Genomic DNA, 22,320 nt, shown 5'->3' with positions numbered 1-22,320 from the left:
TTACAGCCTGGGTCCTGTCTATGAGGAAGTTGAAGATCCAGCTGCAGATCTGAGTGCTATAGGAGCAGAATTAGGTCATTTGGCCCATTGCGTCCTATCCACCATTTCATCATGGCTAATCCAAGTTTCCTCTTAACCCGCCCCAATCTCCTGCTTTCTCCCCATATTCCTTCATGCTCTGACCTACCAAGAATCTATCAACCTCTGCCTTAAATATACGTAAAGATCTGGCCTCCACAGCTGCCCATAGTAAAGAATTCCACAGATTCACCTGGCTGAAAAAGTTCCTCCTCATTTCCATTCTAAAAGGATGCCTCTCTGTTCTGATGTTGTGTCGTCTGGTCTTGGACCCTCCCACCATAGGAAACATCCTCTCCACATCGACTCCATTGAGGTCTTTCACCATTTGCGCTGTATCTCTAAGTAAATAAAGAGTGAGATAGCAGGAGCAGCTTTGATCCTGGTAGACTGAAGGGTAAAACTGTGAAGTTCAGAGAAACTTGGTGGATGAGAGATATTGAGGTTTTGGCAAGAAAAAGAAGGAAGCATACATTGGTTTTAGATGGTTGGGGATGAGGTGGGGGAAAGAGAATCCTTTGATGACTATAAAAAAATTATGAATATTCAATCTCAAGAGGAAAACCAGGAGGGCAAAGAGGGGTTATGAGTTAGATCTGGTAGGTAAGGTGAAGTAAAATCAAGAGGCTCTACAGCTATATTAAAAGGATGGCGATGGAAAGATAGGTGGGATTTTTAACAAATATTTCTCCTTAGTTTTTATTGGGGAGCAAATCATGGTTGCTCTAGAGAAGGGGTTCCCAACCTGGGGTCCAAGGACCCTTTGGTTAATGGTAAGGTTCTGTGGCATAAGAGAGGATGGGAACCTCTGCTCTAGAAATATGGGAAGGAAGTGGGGATGTTTTGGAGAACTTTATAACCAGGGAGGAGGCACTTGCATCCTTAAGGTGAGAGCCTGCAGGGAATGACCAATGCTACAGAAGAAACTCTGGTGGCCCTTGCAGAGACATTGGCTTTACTGTCAGCCACTGGTGTAGTTCCCAACGACTGAAAGGTGGCTAATGCTGTTCCTTTCTTTAAGAAGGCTAACAAGGGCAAGTCAGGAAACTACACCTGCTCATCCTGACACCTGTACTGAAGTTGCTATTGGAAGCAATTCTGAGGGACAGGATCGAACAGCATTTTAACACAGAGTCTGATTAGAAGGAGCCAGCCTTGGCATTGTGCATGGGAATCATGCATGATAAACCTTCGAGAGTGTTTTGAACATGTAATCAAAAAGGTAGATGAGGATAGAGCAGTGGATTTTATCTGTTTGGACTTTAGCAAGGCCTTCCACAAGGTCCAGCATAGTAGGCTGGCCTGGAAGGTTAGGCTCAATGTTATCTGGGAAGAGCTAGGTAGGTAGATTCAAAATTGGCTCAGAGGTCAGAAACAGAAGGTGGTGCCTTAAGATTTTATCTTCAGAATGAAGACCAGGGGTCAGTGTTGGGATGCTTGTTATTCATTATTTATTTAAATGCTTTGGACACAAGAACACATGGCTTGATAATTAAGTTTGTGGATGACATAAAATTAGTAGGTTGTTGATAATAAAGAAGTTATTGTAGATTACAGAGGGATCTTATTCAGTTAGGAAAGTGGACCAAGGAGTGGCAATGGATTTCAATATAGATACAGGCTTCCCCCGCCATCTGAAGACAGAGCATTCCTATGAAATGGTTCGTAAGCTGGAATGTTGTAAAGTGAAGAAGCAATTACCATTTATTTATATGGGAAAATTTTGTGAGCGTTCGCAGACCCAAAAATAACCTACCAAATCATGCCAAATAACACATAAAACCTAAAATAACAGTAACATATAGTAAAAGCAGGAATGATATGATAAATACACAGCCTATATAAAGTAGAAATACTTTTCCACAATCATTGCCTGAACTGTTCTCTATACCAAAAATCTCACGCAAGCACCGTCGGCAGAAACACGGTGCAAGTGCTCTCCAGTAACCTTTAAGCTATGAAGCTGCCAAATCATACACGTAAAAATACACAGCCGATATAAAGTAGAAATAATGTATGTACACTGTAGTATCACTTACAGGAATTGGGAAGACAGCGAGCACACTGATGATGGTGTGTTAGGCTGAGTCGTTGGAGTTTGGGTGGCGCAGTGGCCCCTACCCTCCGGGCAGCGAACCGATACCGATTCGCAGAGAATGCAGCGGTAGCCGGGAGGTACACAGCACATCTTTAAGAAAAAAGCCGAAACAAACATGCTAATTAATTAGATGCCGCCCGGCACGTAATTAATTAGCATGTTTATTTTGGCTTTTTTCTTAAAGATGTGCTGTGTGCCTCCCGGCTACCGCTGCATTCTCCACGAATCGGTATCTGTCCGCGGCCTGAGGGTTTGGGGTGGTGGGACACTGGGGTGTCATCTCATCGTCGTCTGTTTCCATTACAGCAGGCAGGTCATCTTCTTCTATGTCTGCCTGCCTCGATGTCGAAGGTTGAGGCTCGTTGTCTGCTGTGGCTGATATGGAAGGCTTGCTTGACTGCTTAGCCTTGCGCATTTTTAGATCATACAGTTCTTTGTAAGCACTCAAACCATCCTGCAAATATGCCCTAAACCTACGTACCCTTTCAAAATTAAAGTGGTACTTTATCATTACTCATTCGGTTTCGATTGTTATCCTTTCCTCTTCCAATTGCATCAGCTCTTCATCTATCAGTTCTTGGTCATGGGATGCCAAAACCTCTTCGACATCATCTTCGTCATCTTCCACAAGCCAACTCACTTTGTCCTTACTTTGTTCACCACAATCGAAATGCTTAATTATGTCTAGTTTTACGCTAAGTGTAACACCTTTACAAGCTCTTTTAGGCTTTTCCGATACTTTAGAACTCATCTTGCTAACGGCTGCTCACAAGCACGTGTTTAAACAATGCCAGCGAGAATGCAGTTCCGAATCCGGGGGAGAGCGGCTGTTCGGGGCGCACGCTGATTTTGTTTCCATGCGCTGCCTTTTTTTGTAACAGTGAAAACACCTTCTGTTAGCGAAAACAGGGAACTAATGTAGGTCTTTCGTAACGGTGAGGTTTCGTAAAGCGAACGTTTGAAAAGCGGGGGACACCTGTAAGTGTGAGGTGATGCATTTTGTAAAGTCAAACCAGCATAGACTTGTGCAATGAATGGTAGGGCACTGTAGGGACTGTATTGACACAGAGGAGCAAGGTGTATAATTGTATAGTTCATCAAGTTAAAAGTGGCATGACTAGTAGACGGGATAATAAGAGAGGAGTTTAGCATGCTGGCTTTCATCATTCAAACCACTGAGTATAGGAGATGAGACGTGATGTTGTAATTGGATAAGTCATTGGTGAGGTGAGCCTACGGCTTGAGTTTTGAGTGCATTTCTGGTCGCCCTGTATTTGGAAAGATGTGCTGAAATTGTAAAGAATGCAGGAAAGGTTCATGAGGATGTTGCCGCAACTAGTGAGCCCAAGTTATAGTGAGAGGGTGGCCTGGCTAGGTCTTCATTCCTTGTACTGTAGAAGAAAGAGGGGTGACTTTATCGAGTTCTAGAGCAATACAGCGTGGAAATCTCCTTCTACCCAAATGGCTCCTGCAAACCACAGCGTCCACCCTCCTAGTCCCAGTTGCCAATATTCAGTCCATAATCTTCTAATCTCTTCCTCTTCACATACCTATCCAAATGTCTCTCAAATGTACCTGCCTTGACCACCTCCTTCAGCAGCTCATTCCAGGTATTCACTACCCTTTCTGTAAATAAGTCACCTTTCCCCTCAGATCTTTTTTCAATCTTTCCCCTCTTATATCCAGTTCTGAACTCCCAATCCTGGGGAAAAGTCTATGACTGTCTACCTTATCAATACCCTTCATGATCTTATAAACTTTAATGAGAAATACTTACATTTTAGAGATACAGAGCAGAGCAGGTCCTTCCAACCCAATGAGCCGCACCACCCAGCAACCCACCCGTTTACCCCTCGCCTAATCCCAGGATAATTTACAAAGATCAACTAATTGACTAACCAGTACGCCTTTGGACTGTGGGATGAAACTGGAGCATCTGGAAGAAACGCACGCACTCACAAGAAGAATGTACAAACTTCCTTACAGAAGTCACCGGAACTGAACTCCAAACTCCAATGCCCCAATCTGTATAGCGCCACATTATCCATTACAGTGGTGCAGAGATGACCTACGAGGTTCTATAAGGTCAGCCCCTTCTAAATAGTTAATGTATATTGTGAATACCTGCTCATCAGCACTGACTCCTTCAGCACCCTGCTCACCACTGATTGCCTACCAGAGAAAAACACCCATTTAGTTGGGATAAATGGATGTCTTCTGGTTGGCAGTCAGTAGTGAGTGGGACGCCACAGGGATCAGTGCTGTGTCTGCAAATGTTCACAATCTACATTAACAGTTTGGAAGAGGGAAATGAATATGGTGGACCCAATTGCCAAAGACACTAAATTGAGTGGAAAAGTAAATAGTGCTGAGGATGCAGAGAGTCTGGAGGGAGATAGGTTAAGTGGGCAAGAGTCTGGCAGATGGACGACAATGTTGATAAATGCAAAGAATTCCACTTTGGAAGGAAATATAGTGGATTGGATTATTATTTAAGAGAATTGAATTGACTTTATTTCTTACATCCTTCACATACGTGGAAAAGGAAAGGTACGTCGCATCCAGAGTTTCTCCGGTCAGCAGATGATTTCCCTCCACACCTCTCTGACGTAGTGGGGAACCGCGTACGAGGCAAGTTACAGCAGTGGTTTGCCATTGCCTTCTGCCGGGTGAGTTTCCAAAGAGATCACCAGCTCGTAACCCAGCACGGATGGAAAGCGTGCAGGGGAGCCGGCTGGATATGAACTCGGGACCTATTGTCCCGAAGTCCGGCACTGATGCCACTACGCCACCAGCCGGGTCTCACATACATGAGGAGTAAAAATTTTTATGTTACGTCTCCGTCTAAATGTGCAATGTGCAATTTATAGTAATTTATAATAAATAGTATGTACAACAGGACAGTCAATACAGCATACAAATACAATTGTATCAGTGTGAATTAATCAGTCTGATGACCTGGTTGAAGAAGCTATCCCAGAGTCTACTGGTGAAAGATTGCAGCATGTTACTGTACAGAGGGACTTGGGAGTGCTGATGTATGAATCACAAAAGGTTGGTTTGCAGGTGCAGCAGGCTGTCAAGAAGGCAAATGGAATGTTGGCCTTCATTGCTAGAGGGATTGAATTTAAGAGCAGGGAGGTTATGCTGCAACTGTACAGGGTACTGGTAAGACCGCACCTGGAGTACGGCATGCAATTCTGATCTTACTCAAGAAAGGATAGACTAGCTTTGGAGGTGGTACAGAGATACTTCATAAGATGAAGGGTTAGCCCATGAGGAGAGATTGATGCACCTGGGATTATGCTCAGTGGAATACAGAAGAATGTCAGGTCTCATAGAAACATATACAGTTATGAAACAGAAAGTTATTTTCATTGGTGGGTGAGTCCAGAACTAGGGTACATACTCTCAAGATTTGTAGTAGTAGTAGATTTAGGACAGGGAAGAGGAGGAACTACATTTCCCTGACAGCAGTGAACCTGTGGAATTCTCCACCCAAGGAAGCAGCAAAGGCTACTTCATTAAATATATTTAAGATGCAATTGGATAGATGTTTGCCTAGCTGGAGAATGAGAGGTTATGGAGGAAGGGGAATTGAATGGAGCTGAGGTCCATGGCCCAGTCAGTCTTGATCTTATTGAATGGTGGAGCAGGCTCAATGGGCTATGTGGCCAACTCCTGCTCTATTTCTTATGCTCTGATAAAATCAGAAGGAGAATAGAAAAGATAGATAGTAAGTCTTTTCCCCAGGTAGAGGAGATCAAAGCTGGGGGGTATAGAGTTAAGGTGAGAGAAAGACTTAAAAAGAACTTGAGGGCAACTTTATCACGCAGTATGTCGTGAGTATATGGAATGAGCTGCCAGAGGAAGTGGCTGAGGCAGGTAAAATAGTATCATTTAAGAAGCACTTAGATAAGTGCATGCAGGGACAGGGCTTAGATGTCATAAGGTGGTGGCTGGGAACGGACCCAAGTGCAAGACACAGACACTGAAGTTCTAGGGACAGGACTAGGATACAGGGTGAGGGCAAGGACATGGACACGAAAACCGGGAACCCGGAACAGGACTGGACAAGAGAGCTAGGAGCCCGGGTTTGGACTCCAAGCCAGAGACTGGACAAGGACCCAGTACCTGGGTCTTGCCTCTGGCTCAGACCCCAGAACTAGGCAAGGACGAGGCTTGGCAGGCAGGCAGGACAAGGCTGGAGTCTTCAGGCTTGAGGCTAGAGACTAGAGACTTGGTTTGGCAGGAGGCAGGAGGCAGGAGTCTTCAGGCTAGAAGCTAGAGACTTGGCTTGGCTTGGCAAGAGGCTAGGGGCTAGAGACTTAGTTTGGCTTGGCAAGAGGCTAGAGGCGAGAGACTTGGCTTGGCTTGGCAAGAGGCTAGAGGCCAGAGACTTGGCTTGGCTTGGCAAGAGGCTAGAGGCCAGAGGCTGGAGTCTTCAGGCTTGACCCTAGAGGCTAGAGACAAGGCTTGGCAGGAGGCTGGAGTTTTCAGGCTTGAGGTTAGCAGCTGGAGGCGAGGCTTGGCAGGAGGCAGGAGCTGGAGTCTTCAGGCTTGAGGCTAGGCAGGCTCCTCCTGGGCAGGGCGCGGTTCACCTGGGCAGGGCGCGGATCACCCCCCCAACAGGGGCAAGGGACAGGAAGGGACAGAATCAACCGCTGGTAACGGCAAGACGGCCCGGCTTACCTAGGCAGAGGCGTTAGGGACAGGAAGGGAGCTAGGTACAGGGTGGCTCCAGGACAAGACTGCAGGCGAGACGAGGCGAGAGTTACCAGCAAGAGAAGGCAAGGCTTCTGGCAAAGCAAGGCAAGACAAGAACTTCAGGCGAGGCGAGAGTTACCAGCAAGACAGGGCAGGGCAGGGCAGGGCAGGGCAGGGCAAGGCAGGGCAAGGCAGGGCAAGGCAGGGCAAGGCAGGGCAGGGCTTCAGGCGAGGAAACAGAAGGCAGGGAAAGGGATACAAGGAGTAAAGACAAGAACAATCCAGCAACCACACCCTGGTCTCTGAAGGTATTTATGCAGCCAGCCCCAACGAGCATGAGCTGAATCAATTAGAAGCTCAATAAGAACAGAGACAGGGTAGACAGGAAAACCTGGAGCAAGGGTCGATGGACCGGACCGTGAACCGGAATACGGACTTCACGGACTGGACCATGACATTAGATCGATATGGAATGCAGGAAATTGGGTCTAGTTGGGAGGGACCTTTGATTGCATTCGTTACCTTCCCGAGGCAGAGGCTGGTTTACATGGAGGGCTGGACCCATCCGGCCCTTTCAGCCGCACTGCCCAGCAAACCCTGACTACCCCAATTTAACCCTAACGTAATCACAGGACAATTTTACCATGACCATTAACCTACCTGGTACGGCTTTGGACTGTGGGAGGAAACTGGAGGAGCCAGAGATAACCCATGTATTCCATGGGGAGGTCGAACAGAGAGTCCTTACAGAGGACAATAGGATTGAACTTTGAATTCCAATGTCCTGAGCTGTAATAGCATCATGCTAACTGCTACACCACTATGGCGCCAAATCGCAGTAAGTTACCAAGAAAGTACAGAAAATAATTAGGAAGCCAGTCAGTATCTTGCCTTCTTTCAAGAGGATTTAAATACAGAAAATGTATAAAGAAAAGTTTATAAGGCTTGAGTGAGAATGTGCTTTGGACATTACTAACGAGTCAGGTTCCATCTCAAAGGAAAATTATACTCTTGTTAGACAGAGTGCAACAAAAGTTCACCAAATGAATAGCTGGGATACAGGGTAGGTATTACTCTGTGAGCAGATATTATGCAGACTAAATCTACAGTGTTTGAAGTTTAGTAGCATGAAAAGTGATTCCATTAAAACGTACCAGCTGGCTAGGTGCAGGGATAATGGTTCCACGGTCTTAAAAATAAGCATCGTCCATTCAGATTAGAGATGAGAAGACATTTCTTTGGCCAGGTGGTGAAGAACCTTTGAATCGCTCTACCCAAGAGGCTCAGTCACTGAATGTTCTCAAGACAGAGATGGATGGGCTTGTAGAAATTAAGGGAATCAAGAGATATGTAGTCAGTGACCTTGAGGTTAAAGATCAGCTATGATCTCACTGAATGTTAAGAGGGAAAACCTGATCACCTTCAGCCTACTACATTATTCAACAATACCCACAGTAAGCTCAAAGTACAGCACTTCATCTTCATCTGGGCATTTATACCCTTGGGATTCAATATTAAATCAACAATTTCAGATATCTGCTCTTTTTCCACAGATACAGTTGTACCATTCAGTTTCTATTTGTGTTACGGTGAGCCAAAAACAATCAATGTCTATTGGTCAGCTGACAATCAATACTAGGCTGACTTTCATTGATTGGTTGTTTTCCCTAACAGTATCCTGAATGCTCTTTGTATTCATTTAAATAGTTGTGCTCTGGATGCACTGTTGAGATGGTTTTACTGAATAAAATTTATTTTGTGTTCCTGCTTAGTACTATCTCCGGGCTTGGGGTCTCATCAGCACTTATAGGTGAGCGACACAAATTGGCCACAAGGTTCTGTATCATATTGACATGACAATTTCATCAGAAGACTTGTATGCAATTCTACAACAGCAGCAAGCTCAATTTGAGGCAAGCTAATTGAAACTTTCTCTTCAGGCCATCAGTGAGTCAAACACTGAACACTGAAGCATAAGTCACATGTATCAATATCACAATTGAATAAAGGGAATTACAAAGGCATGAGAGAGGAGCTTGTACTGGTGGACAAGGAGGAGGATACTGGCAGGGATGATGGAAGAGCGGGGGTAGTTCAAAAAGCACAGGATAAATATGTCCCACAGAAGAAGTTGTTCTCAAATGGCAAGGGGTAGGAAACTGGCTGATAAAGGAAGTTATAAAAGCCAAGGAAAGGGCATATAGGGTAGCAAAAGTGAGTGGGAAATTGGATGATTGGGAAGCTTTTAAAATCCAACAAAAGGCAACTAAAAAAGCAATAAGAAAGGAAAAGAAAGGTAAGGAAAAGGAACTATGACAACAAACTAGCCAATAATATAAAGCAGGATACCAAAAGTTTTTTCAGTTATAGAAAGAGTAAAAAGGAGGTGAGAGTTAATATTGGACCACTGGAAAATGATGCTGGTGAGGTAGTAATCGGGGACAAAAAATGGCAGATGAACTTAACAAGTACTTTGCATCAGTCTTCACTGTGGAAGATACTAGCAGTGTGCCAAAGGTCCGTTAGTGTCAGAGAGAAGGAGTGAGTGTCATTGCTATTACAAAGGAAAAAGTGACAGGCAAACTCAAAGGTCTTAAGGTGGATAAGTCAGCTGGAGCAGATGGACTACACCTAGGGTCCTGAGATAGATTGCTGAAGAGATAACAAATGCATTGGTCACGATCTTTCAAGAATCTCTTGATTCTGGCATGGTCCTGGAAGACTGGGAAATTACAAAGTCACTCCACTCCTTAAGAAGGAAGAAAGACGAAAGAGAGGAAATTATAGGTCAGTTAGCCCTAACCTCAGTGGTTGGAAAAGTGATGGAGTCTATTATTAAGGATGAGGTTTCGGGGTACTTGGAGACCAATGATAAAATAAGTCAAAGTCAGCATGTCACATCTGAAATCCTGTCTGCCCACCACCCTGGACCCCCATCAATTTGCCTATCGCACCAACAGGCCAACAGAGGACGCTATCTCCATGGCACTTCACTCTGCCCTGACCCACCTGGACAGCCCCAACTCTTACGTCAGAATGCTGTTCATTGACTTTAGTTCGGCATTCAATACTGTGATCCCCTCCAAGCTGATCGCCAAACTTCACCAGCCTGGTATCAGATCATCCCTCTGCAATTGGACCTTGGACTTTCTGACTAACAGACCCCAATCAGTTAAGTTAGACAATCTCTCCTCCTCCACTCTCACCCTGAGCACCAGCGTGCCTCAAGGCTGTGTGCTGAGCCCTTTTCTGTACTCCCTTTTCACCTTTGACTGTGTTCCTGTACATGGTTCTAACTCCATAATCAAGTTCGCAGACGACACCATGGTGGTTGGCCTGATCAGAGGAGATGATGAGACGGCCTACAGGGATGAGGTCCAGCACCTGGCCGCGTGGTGTGCCGACAACAACCTGGTTCTTAACACCCAGAAGACTAAGGAGATCATTGTGGACTTCAGCCACACTCATGTCCCCATCTATATCAACAGAGTTGTAGTGGAGCGTGTATCTAGCTTCAAATTCCTTGACACCCACATTTCCAAGGATCTCACCAGGTCCCTGAACTCCTCCATCCTGATCAAAAAAGCGCTATAGTGTCTTTATTTCCTGCGGAGCATCAAGAAAGCTCACCTCTGTCCCAGGATACTGATTGACTTTTACCACTGTACCATTGAGAGCATACTCACCAACTGCATCTCAGTGTGGAATGGCAATTGTCCCGTATTGGACTACAAAGCACTCCAGCATGTGGTGAAAACTGTGCGGCAGATTATCGGCACCCAATTGCCCACCATTGAGAACATCTACCATAAACGCTGCCTGGGCAGGGCGAAAAGCATTATCAAGGATGCATCTCACCCTAACCATTGACTTTTTACTCTCCTCCCATCTGGTAGACGCTACAGGAGCCTCCGCTCCCACACCAGCAGACACAGGAAGAGCTTCTTCCCTGAGGCTGCGACCCTGCTGAACCTCACATCACAGCGCTAAGCAGTATTGTTCCCATATTGTACTGTCTCAGTAATTTTATATTTGTGTGCTGTAGCATTTACTTCTTAGTTGCAGTTGCTTTGTATCTGTACTCGGCACAATGACAATAAAGTTGAATCTAATCTAAAGGGAAATCTTGCCTGACTAATAGAGTTCTTTGAGGAAGTATCAAGCAAGGTGACCAAAGGAGAAGCAGTGGATGTCATTTACTTGGATTTTCAGAAGGTATTTAATAAGGTGCCCATACTTGAGGCTACTTAACAAGATAAAATCGTATGGTGTTACAGGAAAGTTACTAGCATGGATAGAGGAATGGCTGACAGGCAGGAGGCAGTGAGAGGGAATAAAGGGGGCCTTTTCTGGTTGGCTGCCAATGTCTAGTGATGGTCCTCAGGGGTCAGTATTGGGACCGCTACTTTTCACATTGTTCGTCAATGATTTGGATAATGGAATTGATGGCTTTATGGCAAAGTTTTTGGATGAAAAATTTCACCAGTGAAAAAAACCTAAGCAATTATGAGGATGAAACGCTTGAGCAAATAGACATTAAGAAAAAGGATGTGCTGGAGCTTTTCAAAGGTATTAAGTTAGATAAGTCACTGGGACTGGATGAGATATACTGCAGGCTAATGTGGGAAGTGAGGGAGGAGATTGCTGAGCCTCTGGCAATGATCTTTACATCATCAATAGGAATGGGAGAAGTACCAGAGGATTGGAGGGTTGTTCAAGAAAGGGAGTAGAGATAACCCAGGAAATTATGGACCAGTGAGTCTTAATTCAGTGGTAGGCAAGTTGTTGGAGAAGATCCTGAAAGGCAGGATTTATGAGCATTTGGAGAGACGTAATCTGTTAGGGATAGTCAGCATGGCTTTGTCAAGGGCAGGTCATGCCTTAGAAGCCTGATTGAATCCTTTGAGTATGTAACAAAACACATTGATGAAGGTAGAGCAGTCAATGTAGTGTATATGGATCTCAGTAAGGCATTCAGTAAGGTTCCCCCATGCACGGTTCATTCAGAAAGTATTGAAGCATGGGATCCAAAGAGACCTTGCATCGTGGATCCAGAATTGGCCTGCCCTCATAAGGCAAAGGTTAGTTGTAGATGGTTCGTATGCTGCATGGAGGATGGTGACCAGTGGTGTTCCACAGGGACCTATTCTAGGACTTCTCCTCTTTGTGATTTTTATAAATGACCTGGATGAAGAAGTAGAAGGGTGGGTTAGTAAATTTGCTGATGATACAAAAGTTGGGGGTGTTGTAGATAGTTTGGAGGGCTGTCAGAGGTTACAGCGGGACATCGATTGGATGGGGAACTGGGCTGAGAAGTGGCAGATGGAGTTCAACCCAGTTAAGTGTGAAGTGGTTCATTTTGGTAGGACAAATTTGAAGACAGAATATAATATTAATGATAAGACGCTTGGCAGTGTGGAGGATCAGTGAAATCTTGGGGTCCATGCGCATAGGACACTCAAAGCTGCTGCGCAGGTTGACAGTGTTATGAAGAAGGCGTAGGGTGTGTTGGCCTTCATCAACCGTGGGATTGAGTTCAAGAGCCGTGAGGTAATGTTACAGCTATATAAGACCTCATTAGACTCCACTTGGAGTACTGTGTTCAGTTCTGGTCACCTCACTATAGGAAGGATATGGATACCATAGAGAGAGTACAGAGGAGATTTACAAGGATGTTGCATTGATTAGTGGGCATGTCTTATAAGAATGGGTCGAGGGAATTGGCCTTTTCTCCTTGGAGCGATGGAGGATGAGAGGTAACTTGATAGAGCTGTATAAGACGATGATAGGCATTGATGATGTGGATAGCCAGAGCTACTCTTTTCTCAGGGCTGAAATGGCTAACACGAGGGGGCATAGTTTTAAGGTGCTTGGAAGTAGGTACAAGGGGATGTCAGAGGTACATTTTTCACAAAAAGAGTGGTGGGTGCATGGAATGTGCTGCTCGTGATGGCAGTAGAGGCAGATATGATAGGGTCTCTTAAGAGACTTTTAAATAGGTACATGGAACTTAAAAATAGAGAGCTCTGTGGTAGGGAAATTCTAGGGAGTTTCTCGAGTAGGTTACATGGTCGGTACAACATTGTGGGCTGAAGGACCTGTAATGTGCTACGTTCTATGTTCTATGATATAAAGATAGGTGGAGGTAGTGCTGAGGAAGCAATGTGATTGCAGCAGGATGGGCAAAAATGTGGCAGAACATTGTTGGAAAATGTATGATAATGTATTTTGATAAAAGGAACAATAGTGCGAGCTATTATCTAAATAGGGAGAATGTTCAAATCAGAGGTGCAGAGGGCTCATGCAAGACTCCCAGAAGGTTAATTTATAGTTTGCATCGGTGGTAAAGAAGGCAAATGCAACATTGGCATTTATTTCAAGGGGAATAGAATGTAAAAGCAGGGAGATAATGTTGAGGTTTTATAAGACATTAGTCAAGCTGTCAACAGTTCTGGGCCCCATATTAGCAGTTGTCAACAGTTTTGTGACCCTTTAGAACAGGGGTAAGGAGGAATTCTTTTAACCAGAGAGTAGTAAATCTGTGGAATGCTCTGCCACAGACGGCGGTGGAAGCCATGTTCCTATATTTAAGGTGGAATTTGATAGTTTCCTGATCAGTCAGGGCATCAAAGGTTATGGCGAGAATGCAGGTGCATGGGGTTGAGTGGGATCTGGGATCAGCCATGATAGAATGGCGGAGCAGACTTAATGGGCTGATTGGCCTAATTCTTATCCTGTGGTCTTATGAACAGAACTCATGTGAGTCAGTTGTTGCTTCCAATACCAACTTCCAGTTTGATGCCAGTTCAGAAGTTACATTTGAATCATGGTTCAAACATTGCGAAGGTACCTTCCAAGACAAGTTCACTTATAAAGGTGACTCGTGGAAGACATGCACCTTATTCCAAAAACTGGGTAGTGCTGAACATGAGTGTTATTTTAAATTCATCCTGACTCAGAACCCACCTGACCTAATGTTTGACATAACTATCCAACAGCGAACAAGCATTTTGGGAGAGCAGTAGAACAGACATCTCTCCCATGTTTGCTACTATTGCTTAAAACTTGTTAAACATGACACAATGACTTCATCACATATGCTGATGTCATCAATCACAAATATGCAACGTTCACATTGAGCAACATGACTGAGTCACAGTTCAAATGTCTTGATTTTTATTTGTGGACTCCAGGCACCTGGTAATGCAGACATTCACAAACAACTCCTGGCCAGACTGGAACAAAACTCTGATATGACTCTACAAGCTGTCTCTCAAGAATGCCAGTGTTAGGTCAACCTGAAATATGATTTCACCCTGGTCAAACAGAACCTTCTCAATGCAATTTCCAGTGGGACAGATATCATCACTCAGCAGGGTGTCCAAGAGGCCAAACACAGCTTGTTGGAACTGGGGTGCATGGCATGAATCATATTTGCAGCAAATGTCAATGCCTTGGTCACAAATAAGGCTTTTCTTTCTTCTAGGCTAATGAAGCACAAAGGGTAAGAAGTCTCAAAAGCCATCAAAATCTACAAGAAGTTTAATGGTCACATTCAAAGATGACTTCGCTCCCCAGGAGAAGATACATCAACAAATTTATGTTCCAATGTTCTTCTTTACTAGTTGTGCTCTGGATGCATTGAGATTTTTGGCTGCATGGTTTTACTGAATAAAGGTTTATTTTGTGTTCCAGCTTTGTCTTACCTCCTGGCTCGGACACTTCTTAAAGTAAAGTATTCACCTGTCTCCCTTTTTACAGCTTAACATATTTCTGCATTTTCACTTTCCAGCTCCAATGTAAGACCTTAAACCTGAATATTAACCCTGCCTCTTTCCCCAGTGATGCTGCCTGACCTGCTAAGCGTTTCCAGAATTTCAGCAACTTCAGCCTTTTTGCTCCAATCCCAAATGGACTAACTATTTTCAGGAGAGAAATGACCAAAGGAAGAAAATTAAAGTGGAAAATGGTGGGATGGCTGGTATATCTCAGAGCATTTCTTTGTACCTCAGCAACAAAACTAGTGAATAAAACAGAGGCATTAGAAACTGCAAATGCTGGAATCTGGAGCCAAATCAAACTCCTATCTTCCAACCCTATTCCCCTTATATGGTCCCATATTCCACCTTCCCTTCCTATTAACTTCCACCACCTGCAGTGCTCTGTTGTATCCACCTATCACTTGCCCCTCAGGTCCCTTTTAAATACATCCCCCTCACCTTAAACCTATGGCCCATCACCTATGCTCTCCCTAGTTTAGGACTCCACTATCGTGGGGAAAGGACTATAACTGTTCACCTTATCTATGCCTTTCATAATTTTAAACAATTCCATAAGGTCACCCCCATCCTCATACATTCCAGGGAATAAAGGCCTAGCCTGGCCAACCTCTCCCTATAACTTGGGCCTTCTAGTCCTGGCAGCATCTTTGTGAATCTTTTCTGCACTCTTTCCAGTTTAAATATATATTTCCTACAACAGGGTGAGGCTATTTTATTCACCAATTTTGTTGCTAGGATACAAAGAAATGCTCTGAGATTCACCAGCCCTCCCACCATTTTTACCTTCAGCCCTGCCGAAGGGTCTCGGCCCAAAACATTGACAGTACTTTTTTCTATAGGTGCTGCCTGACCTGCTGATTTCCTCCAACACTTCGTCTGTGTTGCATGGATTTCCAGCATTGCAGATTTTCTCTTGTTTATGATTTTTACCTTCATCCCTTGACTTTGCACCTCAGTTTTCTTCCTTTAGTACTCCAAGTGTGGTCTCACCAACAACTTACACAATTACAACATAATATGCTCCACCGGCGGTAGTGATGGAGGCAGATACGATAAAGTCTTTTAAGAGACTCCAGGATGGATACGTGGAGCTTAGAAAAATGGAGGGCTATGGGTAAGCCTCGGTAGTTCTAAGGTAAAGACATGTTCAGCACAGCTTTGTGGGCCAAAGGGCCTGTATTGTGCTGTAGGTTTTCCATGTTTTCTATGTAACATTGAAACTCAATGCACTGTATGAAAATGAAAGCAGAGATTCCTGTGCCCATTATCATTGAACCCACATAGTTGAATATCAATGTAAGCTCAATTCACAAGGGTTTCATTTTAGATGAACCATCATACCATTTGCAAGACATGATAGCGTACCATGGCATAAGCTGGGGATTTAGTCCAAGTGGCTAACTCTTCATGCACTTGAATATCCTCCTCCCACATCCGGCTATTCTGCCAACATATTGTGGGCATTCAAAGAGCAGCTGGTCAAACTACTGCCTCATAGCCCCAACGATCTAGGTTTAAACCTATCATCTGGTACTGTCCACCTGGATTTTGAACATTTTCTGCATGGGATTCCTCTGGGAGTTCTGGCACCTTTGAGACATGCAGGTTGGTAGATTAACTGGCCACTGAAAGTTGTTCCTTGTGCGCTGACGAGTGGTAAACTCAGGCAATGTGGAGAGAATAGAAACTGGGTAAATGTAGGATTTGTGTAAATGGGTGGTTGATGATTGGCAGAGATTTGTTGGGCTGAAATGCCTGCTTGCATGCTGTATGACTCTACATCACTCCATTTCCTCTCTCTTGCACAGACGTTTAAAGATTTCCTTTAGATGCATCTCTCTTCTTTACCTCAAACACTGACCATTTGATGGGTGAAGAAGTCTTTCATGAATTTGAGATTTTAATGGCAGAGATTTGGCCTGCAGTACTGGTTGTATCCCGGATTTTTGGGTTCCTGGTCACTAGTGCTTTCTCCTCCTTTTGCTTTTAATCCCTTTATTAACAGCTTATTTTCTCACTACTTGAGCTTTGTACATACAACATACATGTCTAGAAGATGGACCTTGGAGCCTTGATTTTAATAAGAGACGAGCAATCCAAGAGCAATGTATTGCAGGGTAAGTTGATCTAACGATCATTTTTGGGTAAAATTGCTCCAAACATGAAGTTGGACAGCCTGGGAGTGCAACGTGTTAACAATGTTTCCTGCATTTGACTTCTATATTTTCAGGACTTACAAGCATTTAACCTGGACAGACAAACGCCAGAATTAATTCTCTGCAACGATATCCCAGATAACTAACAATGCAGCACAAGAACAGACTGTTTAGTGCCACTGGTCTACCATTGCCCATGTACCATGCGCCTCCATTCATCATCAACATTAGCACATCTACTTGCTTCCCCCCCCTTCACGAGCAAATCTGTTTTTCTTCAAATCCTTTCTCCTGCTTCAAGGACTTGAGTTCAAGACCAACCACCTGATGTGTTTAAAAGCTCCACTCTGGATGTGGAGTGGCCAACTGTGGGCATGGGCAGGCTTTGATTCTGGGGGTATAGGAGACACTTCTAGTTTCCTGTCAGGTGCTGGCTTGGATATTGTTCCAGAGGAATCAGCGAACTTCTCTGTTGCATTCATTGGGAAGAACTTCCCACTCTCACAAAACAAAAAGCAGTAGATTGGATGGCTCTTTCACATACTACTAGTGGAGGAAGCTGAAATTTCAACCACAGGGTGTGTAACTGTTGGCTATGTAGCAGTTACAATTCTATTCAGTCCTGCTCCACTTGTGAAATGTACGACCCAAAGCCAACAGCGTCCTGATAATGAGAAAGCTTTCTGTTCTATCACTGCTCAGCCTGATGATAGAACATGTTCTACAATCTTAGTCCCTATTGCTGATCTGGCTGAAATCCATAAGGTTTACAACCATCAAACTGGCCATCTGTCAGTAATCTGTAACACACTAAATGAACTCACCCAATTTAAATCAACTTTTATGTCTGGCTATAAAACAGTTAAGAGAGCAGGGCTCTGTAGCACTTTTCATAACCTCAAGATGTGCAATGTGATTTATAGCCAGAGAAAGCTTTTGAATATTGTAGAAAATACTCATCCAAATTTTACAAGAACCCACAAACATGAGTGTATAAATTATAGGATGTTTGCTTGTTAGGAGTTGGATTAGGGTTTGATATTGATAGACATCAGGGAGAAATGTCTTATCTTTAAAATAGCACATCTTATAATATCCTGGTAGGAAATAAATGTCGTATCCAAGAGAAAACCTGCAGATACTGGAAATCTGAGCAATACACACAAAATGCTGAAGGAACTCAGCAGGCCAGGCAGCATCCCAAAATGTCAAATGTACTCTTTTCCTAGATGCTGCCTGGCCTGCTGAGTTCCTCCAGCATTTTGTGTGTGTTGCTAGGAAATAAATGTCTTCATTTTGATGTTTTGCCCCAATATTCTGCATTACAGCATTGTGAGATCAAGTCCCTGACCCAGATGATCATGGTTTCTTGGTTCCACTTGCTTTGTATGAATACTTAGAGAAACTACATACTCGCACTATGAAAGAAAAGACGTGCAGTTTAATAGTTGTAATAGATCTGTCACCATTAAAAGGATATTAAAATGCAGCCTCATGAAAGCCTGAGGGGAAAAAAGTTAGCTCATTAGATACAGGAATACATTTTGCAAATCACTCCGAGGGAAGCTTGAAAGTTCGATAACAATGCGGCTTGGAAACCAGCAGGATCCTACCTAATAGGAACAAAACAGACATGCTGGCTTTTCAGAATAACTCACCTCCTGCTCCCTCTGAAATATTACAACTCGACCCCCCTTGTCCCCTGTCGCTAGCAGTTCTCCTGTGCTGTTGAATTCTACCGTTGAAATAATGTCAGCTGTAAAACAAAAGCAGAGATAAAATGAAAGTTAGGGAATTTATTTGCATTTAACAAGTAGTCTAGCCTCATTTCCCCATTGCCACTACAGCAGGCAGTTCAAACTCAGTTTATTTCATTAATGGTCCATGCAAAGCCTTTGCATTGCCTGTTCTTTATTTCTACCAGAAGAACTGCAGAATTCAGGGCAGCTGCTCATCACTATCTTCCTAACAGCAACTCCAGATCCCAAAATATGAATAAATAAAAAAACCTTCTGAGCAGCCGATAATTCAACAGGACACTCAAAGGCAGATATGTATTATTTCTGGTTGTTTTGAGGTGACAGACTGGCAGGCACTCTGTGAGCCACATGGAGAGGATATTGATGGGCTCACAGAGTGCATCACTGATTACATCAGCTTCTGTGTGGACTGCAATGTTCCAACAAGAACTGTCCTTTGTTATTCAAATAACAAGCCATGGGTAACAAAGGACATTAAGGACATCCTGAATGCTAAAAAGGGGGCACTTAGAGATGGAAATAGGGAGCAGCTGAGGGCAATACAGAGGGACCTGAAAGCCAGGATCAGGGAGGCTAAAGACAGGTACAGGAGGAAGTTTGAGTGGAAACTCCAGCAGAACAACATGAGAGAGGTCTGGAGGGGGATGAGGACCATCACTGGGTTCCGGCAAACTAGCAACAGAGGAGCAGAAAGCAGTGTGGACAGGGCCAATTAACTTAACCTGTTCTTTAACAGATTTGACATTGTGGCCCCTGCCCATCCCCCACATGATTCACCTGTTGTTGGCCCCCAGCCAACACATATTCCACTCTCCTCTCCTATCCCTCCTCACAGTCCCCCACCCTGCTCTCATGACTATACCCCTCTCCCACACGAAACCACCACGGTGGGCTTCACAGCTGAACAGGTGAGAAGACAGCTGAAACGTCTCAACCCAAGCAAGGCTGCAGGACCGGATGGTGTCAGTACCAGGGTGCTCAAAGCCTGTGCCCCTCAGCTACGTGGAGTACTTCGCCATGTATTAAACCTGAGCCTAAGGCTCCGGAGGGTTCCTGTACTGTGGAAGACGTCCTGCCTCGTCCCTGTGCCGAAGACGCTGCGCCCCAGCGGCCTCAATGACTACAGACCGGTGGCATTGACCTCCCACATCATGAAGACCCTGGAGAGACTTGTTCTGGAGCTGCTCCAATCTATGGTTAGGCCACACTTAGATCCCCTCCAGTTCGCCTACCAGCCCCGACTAGGAGTTGAGGATGCCATCGTCTACCTGCTGAACTGTGTCTATGCCCACCTGGACAAACCAGCGAGCACTGTGAGGGTCATGTTTTTTGACTTCTCCAGTGCGTTCAACACCATCCGCCCTGCTCTGCTGGGGGAGAAGCTGACAGCAATGCAGGTGGATGCTTTCCTGGTATCATGGATTCTTGATTACCTGACTGGCAGACCACAGTACATGTGCTTGCAACACTGTGTGTCTGACAGAGTGATCAGCAGCACTGGGGCTCCACAGGGGACTGTCTTGTCTTCCTTTCTCTTCACCATTTACACCTCGGACTTCAACTACTGCACAGAGTCTTGTCATCTTCAGAAGTTTTCTGATGACTCTGCCATAGTTGGATGCATCAGCAAGCGAGATGAGGCTGAGTACAGGGCTACAGTAGGAAACTTTGTCACATGGTGTGAGCAGAATTATCTGCAGCTTAATGTGAAAAAGACTAAGGAGCTGGTGGTAGACCTGAGCAGAGCTAAGGTACCGGTGACCCCTGTTTCCATCCAGGGGGTCAGTCTGGACATGGTGGAGGATTACAAATACCTGGGGATACGAATTGACAATAAGCTCAACTGGTCAAAGACCACTGAAGCTGTCTACAAGAAGGGTCAGAGCCGTCTCTATTTCCTGAGGAGATTGAGGTCCTTTAACATCTGTCGGACGATGCTGAGGATGTTCTACGAGTCTGTGGTGGCCCGTGCTATCATGTTTGCTGTTGTGTGCTGGGGCAGCAGGCTGAGGGTAGCAGACACCAACAGAATCAACAAACTCATTCGTAAGGCCAGTGATGTTGTGGGGATGGAACTGGACTCTCTGACGGTGGTGTCTGAAAAGAGGATGCTGTCCAAGTTGCATGCCATCTTGGACAATGTCTCCCATCCACTACATAATGTACTGGTCGGGCACAGGAGTACATTCAGCCAGAGACTCATTCCACCGAGATGCAACACAGAGCGTCATAGGAAGTCATTCCTGCCTGTGGCCATCAAACTTTACAACTCCTCCCTTGGAGGGTCAGACACCCTGCGCCGATAGGCTGGTCCTGGACTTATTTCCTGGCATAGTCTACATATTATTATTTAATTTTTTATGGTTTTATATTGCTATATTTATACTCTATTCTGCAACTGTAATGAAACCCTCGGGATCAATAAAGTATGACTATGACTATGACTATGACTATTAAGAGAAAGGGCACAAAGATGGAGAAGAGATGATAAACCAGTGGCCATAAAGATTCCTTTGTCAAGCCCTTTTTGGCTTGAAAGATTTGGGCTAATGGCCTTGTGATTTTCATTAATGGAGAATCTCACTGAATATGTCCTGTGTCTTTGTGAGTGGGTCAAATATTATTAATGAAGACATCGTCAATCTTCATTGTGAATTACCACCATTACTTCTGCAATTTGCCTGCACTCCTTATCAAACCTGCAATTTTCAAATTAAGAATACTGATATAGGAATATGAAAACTACAATGGAACCAGTACGGGTGAATTGCTGCTTCACTTGGCATCTCTGGGCGGTGGGACTGGAAGAGGTAAAAGGGCTGCTGTTGCATGCAAACGTGCCATGAGAGTGGGCATGTCTGTTGGTTGAGATGCAAAGGAAACTGGAGATTGGTCGAAGGAGTAGTCTTTTCAGGGTGCACAGGTGGGAAGTGACTCATTGGTGGCATTACAATAAAGGTGGTAAATTACAGGCATTGACTCATGATGTGGAGAGCAGAGGGGGAAAGATGAGGACAGGCAGTCCATATCCTTGCTGTAGACAGGATGGCAAAGATCTGAGATCAGAAGTGTGGGGAATGGAATACAGTCGAGAGCCCTGTTGAGTTTAGGGAATCCACGGTTAGGGAATAAGAAAGACATCTCATAGGCTTCAGTATATCTTTATCAGAGCATATAAATTTAGATATGTACTGTTGAAAGTATTCTGACTGGTGCATCATTGCATGACAATAGGAATGGCAATTAAAATGCACAGGAAAATAAGAAGCAACAGAGAGTAGTGGGCTCAGCCCAATGACCCTTCCCTAATATTGGTAATATCGACATGAAGCGCTGCCTCATGAAAGCAAACTCAAAAATCATCAAAAATCCCCACTATCTGAGCTATGCTATCTTCCAATAGCTACCATCGGCAGGAAGTACAGATGCCTTAAGTCCCACACCATGATGTTCAAGAATATCTACTCCCTTTCCATTATTTGGCTTTTGAACCAAATGGTACAACCCCAATCATAATGCAATGCTCTAACCACTTTGAATCTTTGCACTTAAAATGGACTTAACATTGAACTCAAGATTCAGATAACAAGCCTTCTGTTCATATCAGAACATAATAATAAGATTGTATAATGACTGAACTATTATTACAGATAGGACAGTCCATAATAATACAGGATAAACCAGCAACAACTTACTTAATAGATATAGCCATTCCAAACACACACAACATACAGAAATCA

At 44.3% G+C, this 22,320-nt stretch overlaps 1 protein-coding gene across 1 annotated transcript in view; it reads right to left on the bottom strand.

Moving 5' to 3' along the window:
* The window catches only part of LOC140200342 (serine/threonine-protein phosphatase 2A 55 kDa regulatory subunit B beta isoform), a 395,776-nt gene that overhangs the window by 152,829 nt on the left and 220,627 nt on the right, over nt 1-22,320 (bottom strand). Inside the window, exon 2 of the mRNA XM_072263535.1 lies at nt 18,479-18,576. Within this exon, the coding sequence (XP_072119636.1) occupies nt 18,479-18,576 (98 nt within the window). The remainder of the gene's footprint in view (nt 1-18,478; nt 18,577-22,320) is intronic.

Source organism: Mobula birostris, chromosome 7 (genome assembly GCF_030028105.1).
Source record: "Mobula birostris isolate sMobBir1 chromosome 7, sMobBir1.hap1, whole genome shotgun sequence".
Classification (NCBI taxonomy): domain Eukaryota; kingdom Metazoa; phylum Chordata; class Chondrichthyes; order Myliobatiformes; family Myliobatidae; genus Mobula; species Mobula birostris.
Note: the sequence above shows the minus strand (reverse complement) of the source record. Positions and strands in the feature narration are given on the sequence as shown.